The following is a 19,327-nucleotide window of genomic DNA, read 5'->3' as shown; positions in this document are numbered from 1 at the left end:
GATAGTTTCAAAAATATTTAGAAAAATTTTAACAGACTTGGTATAAACAATATCTGTATACTAGAAAAAATATTGTTGAATTAAAGGCAAGCTAAATGCAAAAACACCTGTCATTTCTGTTATCAAAGGGTTTATTACTTTCTAAATAACTGCAGTAGTCTCAAACTGGTCTACAGATGCAGTATAATAATCTCTTCCAAAGCACCAGATGTCTCTGTTGTAGCAATCAACAGGGTCATCCTAAAATTCACATGGAAATACTAGGAATCTGGAACCGGTCCAGAAATCTTGAAAGAGAACAAAGTGAGTCTCACCTTTAATAATCCACAGTAGTCAAGACAGTGTGGTAGTGGTATAAGGCTAGGCACACACTTCAGTGGAAAAGAAAATAAAGACATACCCTTACATTTATGGTCAATAGACTGGAATGCAACAAAATGAAGGGAATCCCTATCCTGCACTACACACATCTGACTCAAAATGGGATTCAGATCTAAGTGTAACAGCCAGTGTAAAGCTTTTAATATAAAGCAGGAGTAAAGTTTTATAACTCTGGACTAGGCTATAGTTTCTTGGATATAATGCCAAAACGGATGGAACAATGAAAAATAGTTCAGTTGATAAGTGCAAAAATGATTAAGAACACTTGCTGCTCTTCCAAAGAACCAAAGTTCAGTTCCCAGCACCCACAACTACCTGTAACTCCAGTTCCAGTGCATTTGAAGGTACTAGACACACATGTAGTAGTGCATGTAAGTACCTACATGCAGGCAAATATTCATACATGAATAAAAATAAATAATAGATCTTTAAAAACAAACTGAGCTGGTGCACACCTTTGATCCCAGCACCCAGGAGGCAGAGGCATGAGGATCTCTGTGAGTTTAAGGCCAGTTTGGTCTACAGAGCGAGTTCCAGGACAGCCCAAAGTGTTACACAAAGAAACCCTGTCTTGGAAAAAAAGCTGTGAAGAACCTTGTCAGTAAGGTGATGGGAGACTGAGGCAGAAGAATTGGGATTTCAAGGCTAGCTTGAGTTGTAGTGAAACCCTGTCTCCAAAAATAATAAATAGCAGCAGCAACAGCACCAAAGTAAAACTAATTACCCATAGAATTGAGGAAAACCACTTTAGAAAAATTGTATGCGATAAAGAGTTGGAATCCAGACTATATAATGACTACTACAGCTCACTAATAAAACAACTTAATGGGCCAGTGAAGATACACAGGTAACTAATAAGCAAATGAAAGGAAGAATAGTAGCAGTAACTATGAACGCTATGCAAATCAAAACCTAAGTGAGCTTTTACTTCACAGCCACTAAAATGGCTATCTTCAGAAGGTACATAGTATGTGTTGGTGATGGTGTGGTACAAGCAGAACCCTCCAGTGTTGATATAAATGTGAAATATTGCAGTTTTCCGGTGGAAAATTCTGGAAGTGCTACAGATTCTTCAAATAGTTAATCATTCAGTAACTCCACTTCAAAACATATATTCTAGAAAAATGAAATGACAGAAGCTATACATATGTTTATAGCAGAATTGCTTATAGTAGATAGGAGAAAGCTGCCGAAATTCTCATCAGCTGAGTAGAGAATACAAAATATAGAACATCTGCTTCAATTTTTTTCTTCACTTTCTCACATTTTTTATTGTATGTCTTTCACGTCCTTAGATTTATTCCAAAGTATTTTAATTTTCTGAGGCTATTGTGAATGGGACTGTTTCCCCAATTTCCTTCTGAATATGTTTGTTGTTTATATATAGAAATGTTGCGTTCTCTCTCTCTCTCTCTCTCTCTCTCTGTGTGTGTGTGTGTGTGTGTGTGTTAATTTTGTTTCCTGCTACTTTTCTGAATTGTTTATCAGATGTAGGAAATTTGTGGTTGAGTCTTTAATATGTTGAGATATGGACTTTGAATCCCTAAATTCTCTGCACGGTTTATCATGAAAGGATGTTTGGTTTTGTCAAAGGTCTTTTTGTATCTAATGAGATGGTCAAGATGGTCCTGTTTTCTTTAATGATATGACCCCTGGTAGGTCAGCCACACTCCAGGGTAGGCTCATTCTCAAGACTAGTCTGGTAACACAAACTGGACTTGATGGGGGTGAAAATGAGGAGACTCAACATTGTGTAGCTAAGGAGGAAAGAGGGTGGATAAAGTATATAGAGGAGGAGCTAAGGGAGGGGATAAAGATGATCAAAGTACAGATATTCTCAAAGAAAAAGTAAAATATTAGAAATTAAAAACCATACAGTGGACTATTGCTCAGCCATATAAAAGACTTGTAATACTAACCTTTTGTTACTATAATGAAATGTTCTAGACTGTGTAACCCTATCTGGAAGCTTTACATATAATAGCACATCACTAGCTCTGGAGAAGAAAGGCCTTGTTGCTGGAAGTGCTGAGATGGTGCATGGCATCCATCACATGGCAAGAAAGGGAAAGCACACATCTGTGTCTGCATCTTATTCTCCATGTTGTCAGTCTCTTCCCCTCTCAACTCTCCTCTTCTTCTCTCTCCCCTGATTTTCTGGTTCTCCCTCTCCTTTTGATGACCCTCACTAGTAATCAGTGGGGTTTTCCCTAATGGCTTTATCTAATCCTAATCACCTCCCAATGACCCTACCTTGAAACATACTAGAATCAAGTTTTTCCATATTTTGTATCTCACAAGGGGGATTAGCTTTTGGCATGTAAATTATTGGGGTGCATACACAAACCATATCAACACCAGAGAGACAGTAGTATACTAATACAACTTGGATAGATGTTGGGAACGTGCTGAAAAAAGAGAGAGAGACCTGCTATGAATAGCCAGGCTTCTTATCCCAGCAGCTCCAAAGTCTGAAGCAGAGAATTGCTGTTGATGGACACTTGTATCCTAAGTGGGTAAATGTGCAGCATTTTTAACAGAGGTCATCGCAAATAAGTATATACACATTGCACAGGAGCCACAGTTTCGATTCTTCTTCTTGCCTATCATGTGTCTTAAACAGAGTGAATGTTCAAAAACGAAAACGTTCTAATTCTAATATAGTCTTCTGCATGTTGCTTGTGAAGTATTCAACTCACAGTCAGAGAAAAGCACTTCAAGAAGCATTTTGAAGTAGCATAAGGCTGGTATGTGTAGTTTTGTCCAAAAATATAAAATAATTAGAAGATATTTAAAATATAAACTGACAACAGATAATGTGACAATAAGAAAAAATGAGAGCCAGGCGTTGGTGGCCCACACCTTTAATCCCAGCACTTGGGAGGCAGAGGCAGGCAGATCTCTATGAGTTCGAGGCTAGCCCAGTCTACAAAGCGAATGCCACGATAGGCTCCAAAGCTACACAGAGAAACCCTGCCTCGAAAAACCAAAAAAAGAAAAGAAAAGAGAGAGAGAGAGAGAGAGATGATAACAATGTTGTTGAATTTCTCGCATATAAAACAATTAATCTTTACTAAAGGAGTGGATATAGGTCCACTGTGAGGATCGATTCCTAGAGAGAAGAACCAGGGTTTCTGGAGAAATATAGACAAATAACAGAAAGCCATAGTTCTATTTTTATTGAGTTGGTTTTTTTTCTGTGTAGTCCTGGCTGTCCTGAAACTCACTCTGTAGACCAGGCTGACCTTGAAGTCAGAGATCTGCTTGCCTCTGCCTCGAAAGTGCTGGCATTAAATGCATGTATCACCACGTGGCATGATAGTACTATTTTCATTTCCACTTACATGAAAGTTTTGTTCACCTGTTTCTATCACAATTAAGTGATCTCTGTCAAGGAGGTTCTAATTCTATACTCGAGTAGGATGTACACACATATCCAATAGATGGTAATGTGTGTTATAAAAGAATGTTAGAATTGTTCCAAGAGGTCCTGGGGAGATAGCTTTGTTGATAAAGTGCTTACTAGCCAAGCACAAAGACCCAGGTTCCATCCACAGCACCCACATAACAAGCCAGATTCAGCAGTGCTTGCTTGTAATCCTGTCACTGGGGAAACAGACAGAAGATTTCCTGGAGACCTACTCTTTCAGCTAACCTTGCCTGATCATGAGCCCCAGACCCCAGTGAGGCACCTGCCTCAAAACACAAGGTAAATGACTCTTAGGAACTACAACTGATGTCGACTGCTGGCTTACACACACACACACACACACACACACACACACACACACACACACACACACACACGAGTGTTACAAAAATTCAAAGTAGCACTCAAGCAGAATTTAAATGTGCATTGTTAAAAAAGAGAAGGTCATTGTGGTCAAATGGGTCACAATAAGAAATCACCCAGCAATTCAGTTTGTCTAGTGTTTATGAAGGAAGTGGTGGGAGATAAAGTTAGGTCCAAATTATATACCCCAGCTCTGCCACTTAGCATCTGCAGACAGTCAATTATAACCTCTTCCTGATAGCCCCTTAAAAGCAGTTAAGATAATGTTGCCATCCGCCTTCCAACTGAGAGAATCAGATAAGGTTTCGTACACTGAATAGTATAGAGGTTCCTTGTGTTTTGGCATGGGAAGGCTTGATTGTCCAGTTAAGTCATTTAAATTTTTATGTTATAGAGAACAACAGATAAAAAATTTTAAAAGGGAATTGCATAAGCTGGGCTTTAGGATGAGCTGCAGAGAAAACAGGTCATAGGAAGCTATTGCAACAATCCAGAAAGGCAACGATAGCCTCAACCCGCATGATGGTAGTTTAAGTCACCATATAAAACTGTAAAAATTGCCAACGGTTTGATGATGTTGATACCAGTAAGAAACAGGAGAGAAGAAACATGCTTGAAGGAAAAGGTGAAGAGTCTGTTTAATACATGCCAAGTTAGAGATACCATTGGGACCTCTGGGAAGTTGTAAATTCAGTATTGGGGTTTAGAACTTAGAAGAATGTGGGGAGTTTGCCTTCCCATATGTTGGAGTCAACAGGTTGTCTGAGATTACTAAAGGGAAGGAGCATAGTCAAAAGTGGAAATAGTTATGAACAGACCCTTAGAGTTGGGCAAATGAAGATCAGACAAATAATACAACTTTATTTACCTTTCATAAAACTTGTTTTTGCCTTTCCTTGTTTTTTTAAGACAGCCTCAGTCTATAGCCTCCCCTCCCCTAAAGGCCTGTAGCCCAGGCTGACTTCAAAGTCCTATCAGTCTTCCTGCCTCAGTTCCCCAAATGCTGAGATGAAAGGGCATGACACTATGTCCAGCTTTTCTTTCTGTGTAGTAATATATCAACTGCTGAAAGATCACACAAGAGCTTTTGAGATGGCAGGCCAGTTTGGGTTCTGGAAAACTCATAGAGTGTTACAAGAGGTTATGGTTAAGATATCCCATAGTTGCTCCCTGAAACCACAGAGATAAGGGCTGCCTTCGGGTTCTCTATGGAGGCTAATTACATACCTGATCCTTTCTCATCGAAAGTTCAACAGCTGATTTTTATCTTGGCATCTGGTGGTCACCTAGAGAGAGGGTAATTACAAGAAGGAAAATGGCATTCCAACCCTTCTACCTATTGAAAATCGCTATGGCTTTCACTGGCACCAGCTGTTTTGATAGATTCTTCACCCATTAGTACTTGTAGCATCCAGAAAAGGAAGGTGATTTGAGACCATGATCCTGGGTTTCTCTGAAGAACAAAGGGAGCTCCAGTTTGTGCCTGATCAAGTGAAGTTGTTTGTCACAATGGGGAAATGACTTGAACTGACTGCTTTTCTTTCTTTGTTTCTAACTGGGGCCTTGTGTTTTAATTAACTTTTACAAGGGAATAGTGGGCAATAGCCATAATCCACTTGGCTGGCAAGGAACTGTATGGAGTTCTACTGCGATATAAAAATGTACTAAGACTTTGATAATAGAGGGTTTTGTGATACTTTAAAAATAACGAGCTGGCTTTATTCTCTGCATACACTGTTAGGCTTTTTTATGACCCTTTATTCTATCCTGTTTAAGACTGTGTGTGTGTGTGTGTGTGTGTGTGTGTGTGTGTGTGTGTGTGTGTGTGTGTGTGTGTGTGTGTTTGGCTCTTGTTTTCCTCTATTTGCTTTTAGGAAGTTTCACAGCTAGGCTGATATTTAAAATTCATTTTTAAAAACATTTTACCAAGGTCAGCCTCCTCTTGTTTTATTCTTATGCTGACCCTTAACACCTGCCTATCAACTTTATTTCTCCCTTACCAACATTTGCCAGTTCATCCAGTTGCGAGAGTGAAGGGGCTGAAACACTTGGGGGCGGGGTCTGAGTTGTTGTACTACCTTGTTAATGTAACAATGTACATTAGACTGCATAAGTTTACAAGAAAAAATGTTTGTTCAGCTCACAGGTCTAGAGATTCAAGGGCACGGTGTGGCACTGCTATCACCTTGGCTCTGGTGAAAGCCTTATGTTGGGTGGGATCACAGGGTTAGGGTTGTGTTCGAGACAAAGCCATTACATCTTTTATGGCATCTGATTTTCTTAAAATTCCACTTTGACTATTAACATTGACACGCTAGGGACAGTTTCCAGCACACTCTCAGGAGTGTGCTTGAGGAGGGAATCTGTAGAATAAGAATATTCTACAATCTGTACTGTGACAACCTACGATTTGATTTCTTCTTTTTGCAGTAAGTACAAATTGATCCTAGGTGAGGAGCCTGTGGAGAAACGAAGGCGATTCCAAAATGACATGACACCATCTCCTATAGACTATTCTATGTCCAGTCCTTACAGGAGGGTAGACGCAGCTATTGCCTACCCAGAAGGAGAAAACAGCCATGATAAATCCAGTTCGGAAAGAAGTACACCACCATACCTCTTACCAGAATACCCAGAAGCAAACAAGAATGCAGGACAGAACAGGGAAGCTGCAACACTTTCTCCAGGGTCCCAGGACCAAGACCAGGAATCCCTGCTTCCTGAAGAATTAGAAGATCAGATGCCAAAATTGGTAGCAGAAGAATCTAACAGAAGTATGGAGAACATAAACAAAGAAGTGAATAAAGGGCCTTTTGTAGCTGTAGTCGGTGTTGCAAAGGGACTTACAGATTCAGGAGCTCCCATCCAGCTAATCCCTTTCAACAGGGAGGAGTTTGTAGGGAGAAGAAAGGCAGCTGAATCATGGAACCCAAATCCTTATTCTTCTGTGGCCTCTGCCACAGCCACTCCAGGCAAAGGAAAGGGCTGCCAGGAGAGTGGAAGTCGTAACATGCCAAAGATAAAGAACCAGAAAGAACTGGAAGAACTGAAGAGAACCACGGAAAAACTGGAACGTGTTTTGGCTGAAAGGAATTTGTTCCAGCAAAAGGTTTGGGCACTGCCTTACCACTAGGGATAAGAAGAGGTCATTGTTACCAAGGGACTAGGGCATTGGTTCTCAACCTTCCTAATGCTGCGACCCTTTAATACAGTTCCTCATGTTGTGGTGACCCCCAACCATAAAATTATTTTGTTGTTACTTCATAAGTGTAATTAGCTACGGTTTGAATCGTTAGGTAACTATCTGTGTTTTCTGATGGTTTCAGGCTACCCCTGTGAAAGGGTCATTTGAAATCCTGATGGATCGCAACTTACAGGTTGAGAACCACTGAACTAGGGTGTTGATATTTTAGTGGTTTATACTCTGAAGCTTTTAAATAGAATACATTATTAAATTAGTCTGTGGTATGTCTCAGATTGAGTGGACCCTAATGGGCTTTCCCTCTGTATTTTAGGTTTGACAAGAGATTTGCATAAGTGTAATAGAACATTATAAAGAATGTAACCACAGGGTAGATTTAGTAGGAACGGTTTGGCATATTCTACCTTTTGACTTTCTCTTTCTTGAACTGCAGGTGGAGGAGCTGGAACAGGAGAGGAACCATTGGCATTCTGAATTTAAGAAAGCTCAACATGAGTTGGTGACCTATAGTACCCAGGAGACAGAAGGCTTATACTGGAGCAAGAAGCACATGGGCTATCGCCAAGCTGAAATCCAGATTCTGAAAGCTGAGCTAGAAAGAACCAAAGAGGAGAAGCAGGAACTAAAAGAGAAACTGAAAGAGACAGAGACACACCTGGAAGTACTACAGCAGGCCCAGGCCTCCTACCGGAACCCAGAGGGAGATGACCTAGAAAGGTTAATTACTAGGGTTTAGTTATCAGCTTGTGAGGACTAATGGGAATTACCCACTAAGACCCCCCCGCTTACTGGTCATAGACAAGGGAGAAAATCTTAATTCATTGACCACCATGGATTGAGTAATTATTTCTTAGAGAGCCGCAGCCAGTCCCCCTGTGTTTGATGGCATGGTGCTATCTGCCTCCTTTCTACCTAATGGAGACATAATTGTTAAGAAATGTAGGCCCATTTTGAAGGGACTTCATTTTATTCTGTTGGCTAATGACTTCATGTCATCTCTTCTCCTGCCCCCTCACTCCATCATACAGGGCTTTGGCAAAGCTTACGCGGCTACGTATCCACGTCAGCTATCTCCTTACTTCTGTCCTCCCTCACTTGGAGCTTCGTGAGATCGGGTATGACTCAGAACAAGTGGATGGGATCCTGTACACAGTGCTGGAGGCAAATCACATACTGGATTGAGCACCAGACTATATATCCTCTCCTCGCTTTCTTTTCTGTTTTCTGCTTGTGTTCTGTGCTGTGTCCTCCCCTATCTTCTCTCTGCTGCTTCCTTCCCTTCTCCCTTCTGATCCACCCCAGCCTCTTTCTCTTTCACCTGTATGCCTTATATCGAGAATCCTTGAGTAAGTCCTGATTCTTAATCAGTGTGCTTCGCATTCAGTGTGGGTGTGGAGAAAGAGGCCCTTTAAATAGCCTTTTAAGAGTCGAGGAAAGCAATGGTCACCCAGTTAGGTGGCCCAAAAGCTCTAATTTTCATGATCTAGATACTTGGCCTATATCATGTTCTGATGGTAGTTCATATTCAGGTTAAATCTGTCAGCAAGTGTTGGGTCCAATGTACCTGGTAGGGTAAATGATGCTTATAGCCCGGCCAAGGTTCTGACAATCTAGTTGGAAGCACGAGTGACAGCAAGTTAACTAACTCTACAAAGAAGGGTATGGTGTGTATGAGTGGTGTAAACATGACATAGAAGATAAAGGAGAGCAATTTAAAGGAAGGCAGTATACCCTAAGTGGGACCTAAATGAAACTTTAAAGAGTGAACATGACAACACTCTCAGTGGTGGTTGTTTAAGTGGTAGGATTATGGTCGATAGTTTTTCTTCTTCCTATCTTCTTGCCCTTTCAAATTTTCTATAACATTCTTGTTATTCTTCTTACATTGGAAAATAAATTGTTTTGAAAGCTAACAAGTAGGCTTGAATTTGGATGTCAAATGAAACATTAATGAAAGTATAAAATTATTTTACATTTATAATTTATGTTGAGTTTAACATTGCCTCTGCTGAGACAGTGTAAGCAAATGTGCAAAAAATCCAGAATGTGAAAAATGTGTTTGGTAAGAGTGACAGGTCAGTGTAAAAGGAACCCACCAACCAACTCACTAATTCTCCTTGGTGTTTTTATTTTAATAACAGATATGTGAAAATAAATATATAAGGATCAAAGTTTTTATGTATCACCACATTGTTAAATTTCAGGTATCGGGGAAATATTTTAGATTAGAAAGATTTACTTGCCATCCCTTGCGGTACAAACTCTCTAGGCTATCAGAGTGAGAGGAAGACCTCAGAGTACAGAAATAGTACATCTTATACTCATGTAAATAAGGTGTTTTATGAATCCATTGCTTTATTATTTTTATGTAGATATACTTAAAGGTACTCCTGAAACGTCATTGTACAGTGAAATATATATATATATATGTACATATATATACATACACACACCTACCTATGTATATGTGTGTCTCAGCATTGAGAACTAGGAAATAGAGGATAGGAATAATAAAAGGAAGGGGAATTCACCAGCAGTAAAAGGATTCTCTAGTACAGACAAAACATTTTGGATAATTATTCTGTGTTTCTCAGTATATGTACTTCAGACTGTCCCAGGGATACTATAGCTCCTTTGTTGGGAGGCCCATCATAAATAGATATCCCTGTGGGTCTGGAGAATGTGGGGAGGCCATAGCCAGGCTTCACCATTAGAATAGTACTTAACCACACCCCTGCTCCTACCACTCTACCTCACCCCTGCTCTAGCATTAACTTCCGTGTTTGACATCCGCATCAGTATATCCAAGGCCTTGCTAGTCTAAATGGGATTATTAACAAGGGAAGAATAGCACATGGGATTATGTTCTCAGTTATACTTGTTTGTCAGACAGGGACTGGAAGGGGTGAGATTTTGCATACATGAGAATAACGTAAGTGGGAGCCCAGGAGAGGAGGGATTTTAGCGAATGGAAAGTTCAATCTGTGTAGCTATTTGTTGGATGAATGGGGGAAGGCAGATAATGGAGCTCAAAAGGGGAAGAAAGATTGAAAACTTAACTCATCTTTACCGGTGCCTCCTGTCTAACTGTTCATGTCCTGTCAGCCTGTGGTTTTGAACCCACGCTGCTTCTTCCATTAACACTCACCTGTGTTAGTCTATCTACTCCAGTAATGGAGCGACTACTTTGTTACCTATTTACCCTGACATCATACAGATGCCCCCACAAGAACCCCTGGCTATGTATACTTTGTTTCAGCAGCCTTTCATCATTGAGACCTCTCTGGCTTGGTTTCCTACTGGAAGCATGTCAAGCTGTCAACTAACTGCGGAGGCTACACTAGTACTCTGCCCTCTGAAACATGCTTTCACCTTACCACAGTAAAAGGGTTCTCTAGTTACAGACAAAATGCCTTGAAAGCTGACCCATCATAGATAAATATTCCCAGGAGTCTTGATTTTGTGTTAAATCCCACTGTGTAGAGACTGGAGTGTTGCCCATCCTTACCAGAAGCCATGATCTGGTGTGAAAGCAGGCACTTCCAATAAAGAAAACACAGATGCCTCCCCCTAGCTTTCCTCTGAGATTAACATAAATCTTGCCAATGTTTCCCTTTACCACAGTTAGCATGTAGGTACTTGTCATCTCATCCCTTGATGATTGAAATTGATTCTTAATTGGCCTCCCTGTCCTCCTAGTCTCATCACTCAATACACACTTCTTAATATCACCCAGTAGCTCTTAGCAACTTTATCAGGTCATGTCTCTGCTCAAAGATTTGCTATTGCTCTCTTATGCCCACAAAATGTTATTCAAATCCCTTAGCATGATTCTCAAGCCCTGTGTTGTGTGGGGTACCCTCTGCTGTGCATTCATCTTCCAGCAAGCCAAACACAAGCTCTACTCCACTCATATGGAACTCCTTTTCAATTTCTGAATGCACCTTAAGATTTTTGGCCTCTGCCTTTGCTAGTCCACTCCTGGAATGTTCTCCTTAATCATCTTTCCTTTGGTTCAAATGCCAACTTGTTTCTGAATATTCCTCTAACCTGGGAAGGCATGAAATTTTAAGCCTTGTGTCATTTGTTAGACTTGTGTCATAAACTTTCTGATTCTGCTTTCCCTATTAGAAAGCTCCAGATTGATATTCAACTGCCTACTTGACATTTACACTTATATATCTCGCAGACATTTCAAGTAAATCATGCTAAAAATAAACAGCGACATACCCCAGGACTTTTCCTCCCCCACAGTTTCTTCATGTTAGAAAATGGCACTTCCTCCCACCCAGTTGCTTAAGCTAGAAACCTGGAAGACATCCTTAATTCCTTGCCTCGTTCCCTATATCCAGTCTGTCTGTTGTTTCTATTTCCAAAGTATAACCTTGACTCTAAACTAAACTAATCTAAACTAACCTTAATCTAAACTTAATCTAACTAAATCTAAACTCCCATCATTCCTTTGCTTGGATCACAATGGCTAATGAGACCTTGGATTTTCTCTTGTGTTCACAATTGTCTTAGCACTAGATGTGATGTGTTTTCTAAAAAAAATAAAATACAAACCAAATCATGTGACTCTGCTTAAAGGCAATAACTCTCATTTCATTTAGAGTAAAACTGACCCCCGTGACAATGTCCTACAAGACCCCTGCCTACCTCCTAATTTGTCTCAGTGATATTTAGTCATTTACTACTTCACATAACCCTCCACACACATACACTTGGCTTCTGGCTGAAACATATCAAGCTCCCTCTTAAGCTCAGAGCCCTCACCTAGATTGTGCCTTCTCCTGAGATGTTCTTCCCCAATTCTATCTTACTAGAATGTTGTGTATCCAGTCTTGGCATGGTTCACTCTTCTTGCTTCTATCTTCCTTGTAGATATGCCTTGTGTTTTTTTTCTCTATTTATATTATATTATCTTCCCACAGTTTCCTTGTTTTGTTTCTAGTTCATAACAAGGTTATATACCTACTGATTTTCATTCATTCAACAAATATTCATTGGGCACCTACTATGTGCTGAGTGATACCCAGTGGTGAATATAACACACAATGTTCTTATAAACCTGTTTTAATAAGTTCAATAAGGTCATGCTTGGTTTGCTAACCGCTGTATCCTACTGCTTATCATAGTACCTGGGATATAGTAAATAAGCAATAAATGATTCTTAATGGTTTAATGATGGAATTGTGTTTTGTTCATATCTCCATCTCAGTGTTCTAAAACAATGTCCCATTCATTGAAGAGGGTAAATAAGTGAGGTATATAAATGAAATACCGATACAGTAGGTGCTGCAAGCTATTGGAGTGGGGCCCCTGTGAGTACCCTGGTGTTGCACTTTAGCAACTCTTCAATATGTGAAAGAAAAAGAAGGGGGATGGGTGTTCTTCACACAAACTACCTGAATAGATACCGAGAACTACAAAATGTAACCAGGAGACTGCTCTACAGACCAGATCTTGACAGTAAGAACTAAACAGAAAAATATTTCTAAGAACTCTTCAGTCTTTTCAAGAGTGATGGTGGTTCATTTCAGTTGTAACAATGAGGAGCTATCCACAGGTTAAGAACAGAGCAAGTTTCAAGGAAATGAGTTCCAGGTAGGTGTTAGGTCGGTGAATACTTGTATGGACATATGGGCACCCAGATGATGACCAGACCAGTGATCTTGTGACACCAGAGTTCAAGAACATTTGTTTGCCCATGACTATAGCTTGCACATTGTCTGTCTTAACAATTTAGAGGAAGAGGCTGTGTTCTTAGTTCCCAGGGGCAATCTCAAGATGAAACAAGTTTCAGAACCCTGTACTGTGAATTAAAGTCCCTTTCTGTAGCACTACATTAGGAGTGGAAATTAGCAGTCTTCTCAAGAATCCTGTGTTTTAGGTCAGGTTAAGGCAAGTACGATTTCCCCTAAAGACAGGCATATTTCCTGAGGGCCACCTTACCTCATGGTTTATGTCATGAACCATGAGATCTGATTCAAAAGTCACTATGGACTGGAGAGATGACTCAGTGGTTAAGAGGACTTGCTGCTCTTGCAGAGGTTCAGTCCCCTGTAACCATACTGGGGAGCTCACAGCAGTCTGCAGCTTCAGCTCCAGGGGTCCTGAACCCTCTTGTGGCTCCACAGACACCTGCATGAACATGCGATATGTGCATACACATGAAACTAAAAGTCAGGGTGCCATTGTTTGTAAACTCAGCATTCAAGACACTGGAGCATGAAGATCCAGAGTCAAGGCCAGTGTTGGCTGCACAGTGAGAACGTATCGCCAAGTCAAGACACATGTTTTGGATAATAAACTAAATAAATATAAGAAGTGAACCAAGTCTTGGGCATATAAAAATTAGTTTGTGAGACACAAATAGCAATTTTTTCTCTTGCATATTGAGGTATGGCTTTGTGCATGCTAAATATACCTGGTAGTAGTGTACTATAACCCCCATTTTGCAATGGAAAATAAAATCTGAAGATGAAATGTTTGTGACAGCATTTTGTTGTGACCTGCCATAAACCCCCAACCTATTTTTCAATAATGTAGTACAATGTTTTGGTTGCTTTCTACATTCCAAACACATTTCACACATATGCCTATTGTGTCCTGAAAGACATAGAAGATAACTTAAGGGAAGAATGAGGAAAAGGTGCCCATCTCCCCAAGTCTACTCATCCAGATGGGCCTTGAAATCCTAAAGAACTGGAAGGAGCAGTATGAGGAGGGTATGTTCTGCTAATTGGGAATAGTATAAACAATCACATTATTGTAGTAGAAACATAGGAAGATGAAGGTTAAGCACAAGGGTTAAGGTGAATATCGAACTTGAAGTATAAAGAACTTGGGGAGGCTCTGAATTAGCAAAGCGGCTCTTGGAATCTAAACAATCCCTAACTTCAGGAAGTTAGCCCCAGTCTGCTGTGCCCCTGGACAGAGGTCTTCTCTAGCAGTGGGACCTGGTAAATGACTTGTTTTCTTCCACCCCAGATTCTTACAGCTAAAGTAAAGGCGTTATCACTGCAGCTTTCTTTCCCTGATTACTCTGTTGATGGAACCTTATAAATATAAACTTCTCCAAGATCTTCAGGCAATTTAAATTTTGGGAAAGAATCTTGAAAAGTTTTGACCTGGAAAAGACAACTACCTGTCTAAATTAAATTCAGATCCATGGTAGAAAATGCACTTGGGTGGCCCAGTGACGTGACTTAGTGGCACTTGCCACTATTCCTAATTACTTGTTCAATTCCCAGAACCTACATGATGAGGGGGGCAGGTGTTGAGAGAAATTGCAATAATATATATTTAAAAAGAAAATGTACTTTTGGGATTAATATGTAACCGAGTTGATTAAGTGCTTGTCTGGCATGCAGGAAAGGCCTTCATTGATGCCCAGCACCATATAAAACAGGCATGGTAGCACTTAACATTCTTTGACCCAAACACTTGGAAGGTAGAGGCAGAAGACTGTCTTCAGCTGAATATGCATAAAGAGATAGGGAATTGAAGCCAGCATGGACAAGAGACCATAGTGTGTATGTGTGTGTGTGTGTGTGTGTGTGTGTGTGTGTGTGTGTGTGTGTGTGTGTGTGTGTGTGGTTTATCTGTCCCCAAGGAGCACTGATACAGATACTGCCTTTTAGGTCACCAGTATGCTTAGATATGAGTTAACCATTTTGAATTTAGTATATGCCAAGACTGTGCTAAAATGTGGGATTATTCCTATTTTACAGACAAGAAAAGCCAAGTGTAGATAATTGACATGACTTTCCCAAAATGTTAAGGAAAATTCTAAATCTAGCTTTGCCCGACTCCAGAAACCTAGCTATTTGGCAGTTCCTCCACAGTTCCTCCATATAACCAACCGGTCTCATTTTTCTCCTTTCAGTAAGAAAAAGCTAAAAGGCAGCCCACACTGATAGGAGTGGTCCCAAATCACACAATGTTTAACAGCCCTCATGATCGGAAATCGTTCGCTTGTGTAACGAACATCTCTCCTAACAACCTGGAAATTCATTTCCTCTTGACTGGGTTTTTCACTCAGTCTGTTCCTTGGCAGCTTTCCTGATATCAAAACAGTCATTGGGATCCTATTCCTACACTCCGGGAGGTCTTGGACTTGTTGGCCTCCGCCTAGTGTGTTCTCTCTGGCTTCTTTGAACCCCCCTCCCAGACTGTGCTGAGTTGGGCATGTCTCGGGGAGAGAAAAAGTGACACTTGAGAACATGCTGGTTTATTATTACACAAAGAAGAGTAAAATTAACCACAAGTGCTGTCCTGGAATGCCAGCGCGATGATCGCACCCCTTGCTTACACTGTCTGCCGTTTTCTTATTTCTCTGCTGTCCTCATCTGAAGCTGCTGAATCATCTATTTGAAGGATGCATTCAGGATTCAAAAAAATAAATAAATAAAAACTCCTGCTCCCCAGTGTTTCCCAGTTACTGTTGGATTTTTGTTTGGTTTTTAATTGGATTCTTCTGGTACCTTTCAGGGCTAAACCAAAAAACTAGTGCAGTTTCTGTTGTCAGGGGCTGATCTGTGGCTGAATGTGTTTCTCTTCCCAGAAAATGCACTTGATTTTTAAACCAAGCTCTCACTCCATGCAGTGCCTTTAAACCAAGGGACTTGGGTGTTATCATCAGATAATCCCGTGTGGGAGCTTTCATCCCACTGGCTAGTTCCACAAGCAAACTCAGGCAAGGAAGTTACAAGGCGCATCTCCCTTTACTACTGCCCTTTGTCTCCAGCATCTGTGACTGAACTCTTTCAGATATCTCAGAGCGATGGTTGAGTATATATAGATGGTGTGCTTGCCACGCCCCTCATTTGCCGTTCAATGTCCCACCATGCTAACTCCTACCTCTTTTAGAGTATACAAATGTTCCCAATGTTATCTCTCTACAAGATCTTGCGTGTTTGCAGAGTTCTTTGAAGCCCTCCTTTTTTTTTTTTTTTTTTTTTTTTGGTTTTTCGAGACAGGGTTTCTCTGTGGCTTTGGAGGCTGTCCTGGAACTAGCTCTTGTAGACCAGGCTGGCCTCGAACTCACAGAGATCCGCCTGCCTCTGCCTCCCAAGTGCTGGGATTAAAGGCGTGCACCACCAACGCCCGGCAGACTTGTGAAGTGGTGAGAAGGTCTTTCTGAAGAAACACGACTTCGGGAGTGACAAGAAAGAAGCAACTCTCCCCTGAAAAGGGTTGGAGCATTTGCCCTTAAACAACATTTCCTGCTTTGCCAGTCCTGCTTGTCATCTAGAGCACTGAGTCTTGGAACAGAAAATTGTGAGCAAGAGTTTCACTTCCCAGAAGTGTGGTCAGCTGTGGGTCGCAGAGGGCATGGCCAGATCATAGTCTCTGTATCATGGTACCTGATAGCCACCTGCTAATCTTTTATCAGTGATCACACCACAACATTCAATGAACCACCACTTAGGGCAGAAGGGAGAGATAACCTGCTGGACTTCCTGTTTGAAGTTCTTTTCCTTCTTGAGATAACAGTATTTCTCATCAAAGCCAGGGAGCCGCTAGGTTAGGGAGACCAGGCTGGGTGAGGGCCAGCCTTCATCCAGCTGAGGAAGAAGATACACACTTCACAGTGTGGCCTCTGTGGCCAGAGCAGGAAGCTACTACAGGCATGAAGAGATCTGAGGCTCACCTGGAGAGAGGGAGCAGTTGACTTTGCAGGGTCTCGTTTACTTCCTCACACAATGTTAATACTCTAGTCCAGAACCAAGAGGCCCCAGGATACCTGAATTGTCTCTGCTTCTGCTGCCCCAACAATTTCAGAAGAACCACCTAAAGGAAGGAGACAGGGGAGGGCAGGCAGAGCCCCAGAGTCAGCCCCTCTCCTAGAGCCCATCAGAGGTCTGGTGAGAACAACTCTAAAGGGTAATGGCTTACCTATGCAGCCAAACCCTATTTCTTCCTCAGCATGGCTCCTCATTCAATTTCCAAAGCTCCTGTAGAAGTTTCAGCTGGAAGAAATGGGATTGTTTTTTTCAGTCACCCTTCTGCAACCTTCCCAAGCTCTAATATTGTTGGGTCCTTATTTCCAATGGATTGGGATTTAAGAGGATTTATACAAATATTTGCCCCTGACAGCTGGAATCTTAGGTCACCCCCACCCTGCCATCTCTTGAGGGATGGCCTGTTGTGCTTTGTTCTGTAATTACACATGCATGACTTTTCTTTCCACCTTAGCTGTCAACTTCCTCCAGGCCCCGATGACCTTGTTCACCCTGTCACCCTCAGGGTCCTTCCTTGGCACATCTTACACAGAATAAAAGTTCAGGTAGTGTGTCCTGGCTGACTGGCTGGCTCAGAGGCTGAACAGTTGAGTGACTATTTGGCTGGAGAAAAGGCTTAGAATGGGGCTTGTCTTTCCACTAGGAAAGCAGTTTTGGTCTCCTCATCTCCATGAATGATCACATAGTAATGGGTCACTAGGGCCCCAAGAGGGGAAAACATTAGTCTTGCTAGTATCAGAGGAAAGAAAGGGGCCAAAAAACATCTCTCTTTGTACAAGGTCGGTGCCATGAGGTGGGGACATTAACACAATGGTCTTTACTATGTCCTCAGTCTACGGTTAATCTAAATTACTTTATGATGGCAAGGCAGTGAGGGAGCTGGAGACTGTTTAGTTTGGGCCAGGACTCATGAAATTTCTAGGAAGCCATTCAGAGTAAGACTTTCCTTGCTCAGCCAATCAAAGGGACCCATGGCTTTTTATCAGGTGTGCTGTGGTTTTTCTAGCCGAGGATGAACTTTTAATTCCTAACATTGAAACTTTCTTGATTAAGAAAGACTGTAGGGTTGGGTGTTGGTGGCTCATGCCTTTAATCCCTGCTCTTGGGAGGCAGAGGCAGAGGCAGAGGCAGGTCAGTCTGGTCTACAGAGCTAGTTCCAGGACAGCCAAGGGTACACAAAGAAACCCTGTACTGAAAAAACAAGATGAAAGAAAGGCCAAAAGAAGCACACAGCCTCAGTCTGCAATGCAGGGCAGTTAGTTATTTAACTTACTTCCCTGATAAATTCTTCTAGTCTTCTGGTCAGTAACAACCTTTAGAGAGCTAGAGTTCTCAAATTTGAAGAAAAATGCCCTCATATACCTTCTTGGATTAGAATAACAGATCCACATTACTATGGGAATAGTTGCCAAGTTTATATCCAGATTCTGACACTCTGTAACGTTTGAGACTTTATTCACCACCTTGGTCCTCCACTTCATCTCCTGTAAAAAAAACCTACTTCACTGAGGAGAATAGAGGATAAAATTGCCTTGGCTGCAAGATGGTGGATAATAAGAGCCATACTCAGGAGTCATCAAGGTACAGTCATCAAAGCTAACCCATCTTTCAGCCTCCAGTTGTCCACAGTCAAGCACTGGGAATTCTGGTACTAGACAAGACATGACTTCTTACTCTGCAGTGGGTCCTCCTCCTCCCCTGCCCTTTCCTCTAAAAGGGCTTAGATGCTGTCTTCAATCCTGGGCACCAAAGAAGACCCACTTCAGAAGTGCAAGGCTGATGTTTTTAATAATCAGCTCCTATATGCTGATGTCCCCTAAGTTCAAGAGCTGGTTAAGCCGAATGTGGAGGGCCCTGTTATTGTTAGTATTGTATCAAGACCCTTATTACTAGACTTTGTTATCTCCTGATGAAGTAAAATCATTGGTATCCCAAACTCCCCCAGAGTTGGAGGACTTACAGCTGAGATGTTGGATCTTAGATGAGAGCCTACCACCCCCTCTGGTCAGACAGTAGTAGTAGTGCTTGATGAAGTCCCACTTCCCCAGATCACCTTCACGGGTGAGCAGGGGAGCCTGCATGTCTCATTGTTACTTTGCAGTCCTAACTAGATTTCTTTAGACTGCACGGGTACTTCTGGAAGGCTTTTCTTATTGGCTGTGAAAATTGTTGTATAAGCAGGGTCCTATTTTCAAAGTCAAG

The 19,327-nt window shown here is 41.4% G+C and overlaps 1 protein-coding gene across 1 annotated transcript in view; it reads left to right on the top strand.

Annotated features, from left to right (window-relative positions):
* Morc4 (MORC family CW-type zinc finger 4) overlaps nt 1-12,561 on the top strand; it is a 57,300-nt gene extending 44,739 nt beyond the window's left edge. Inside the window, exons 15-17 of the mRNA XM_005076697.4 lie at nt 6,605-7,283; nt 7,810-8,093; nt 8,405-12,561. Coding sequence (XP_005076754.1) covers nt 6,605-7,283; nt 7,810-8,093; nt 8,405-8,558 — 1,117 coding nt within the window. The 3' untranslated portion in view covers nt 8,559-12,561. The remainder of the gene's footprint in view (nt 1-6,604; nt 7,284-7,809; nt 8,094-8,404) is intronic.
* Nucleotides 12,562-19,327: the final 6,766 nt, after the last annotated feature.

This window comes from Mesocricetus auratus, unplaced genomic scaffold (genome assembly GCF_017639785.1).
Source record: "Mesocricetus auratus isolate SY011 unplaced genomic scaffold, BCM_Maur_2.0 Super-Scaffold_100003, whole genome shotgun sequence".
NCBI classification, from domain to species: domain Eukaryota; kingdom Metazoa; phylum Chordata; class Mammalia; order Rodentia; family Cricetidae; genus Mesocricetus; species Mesocricetus auratus.
This window is presented reverse-complemented; position numbering and strand designations above follow the sequence as displayed.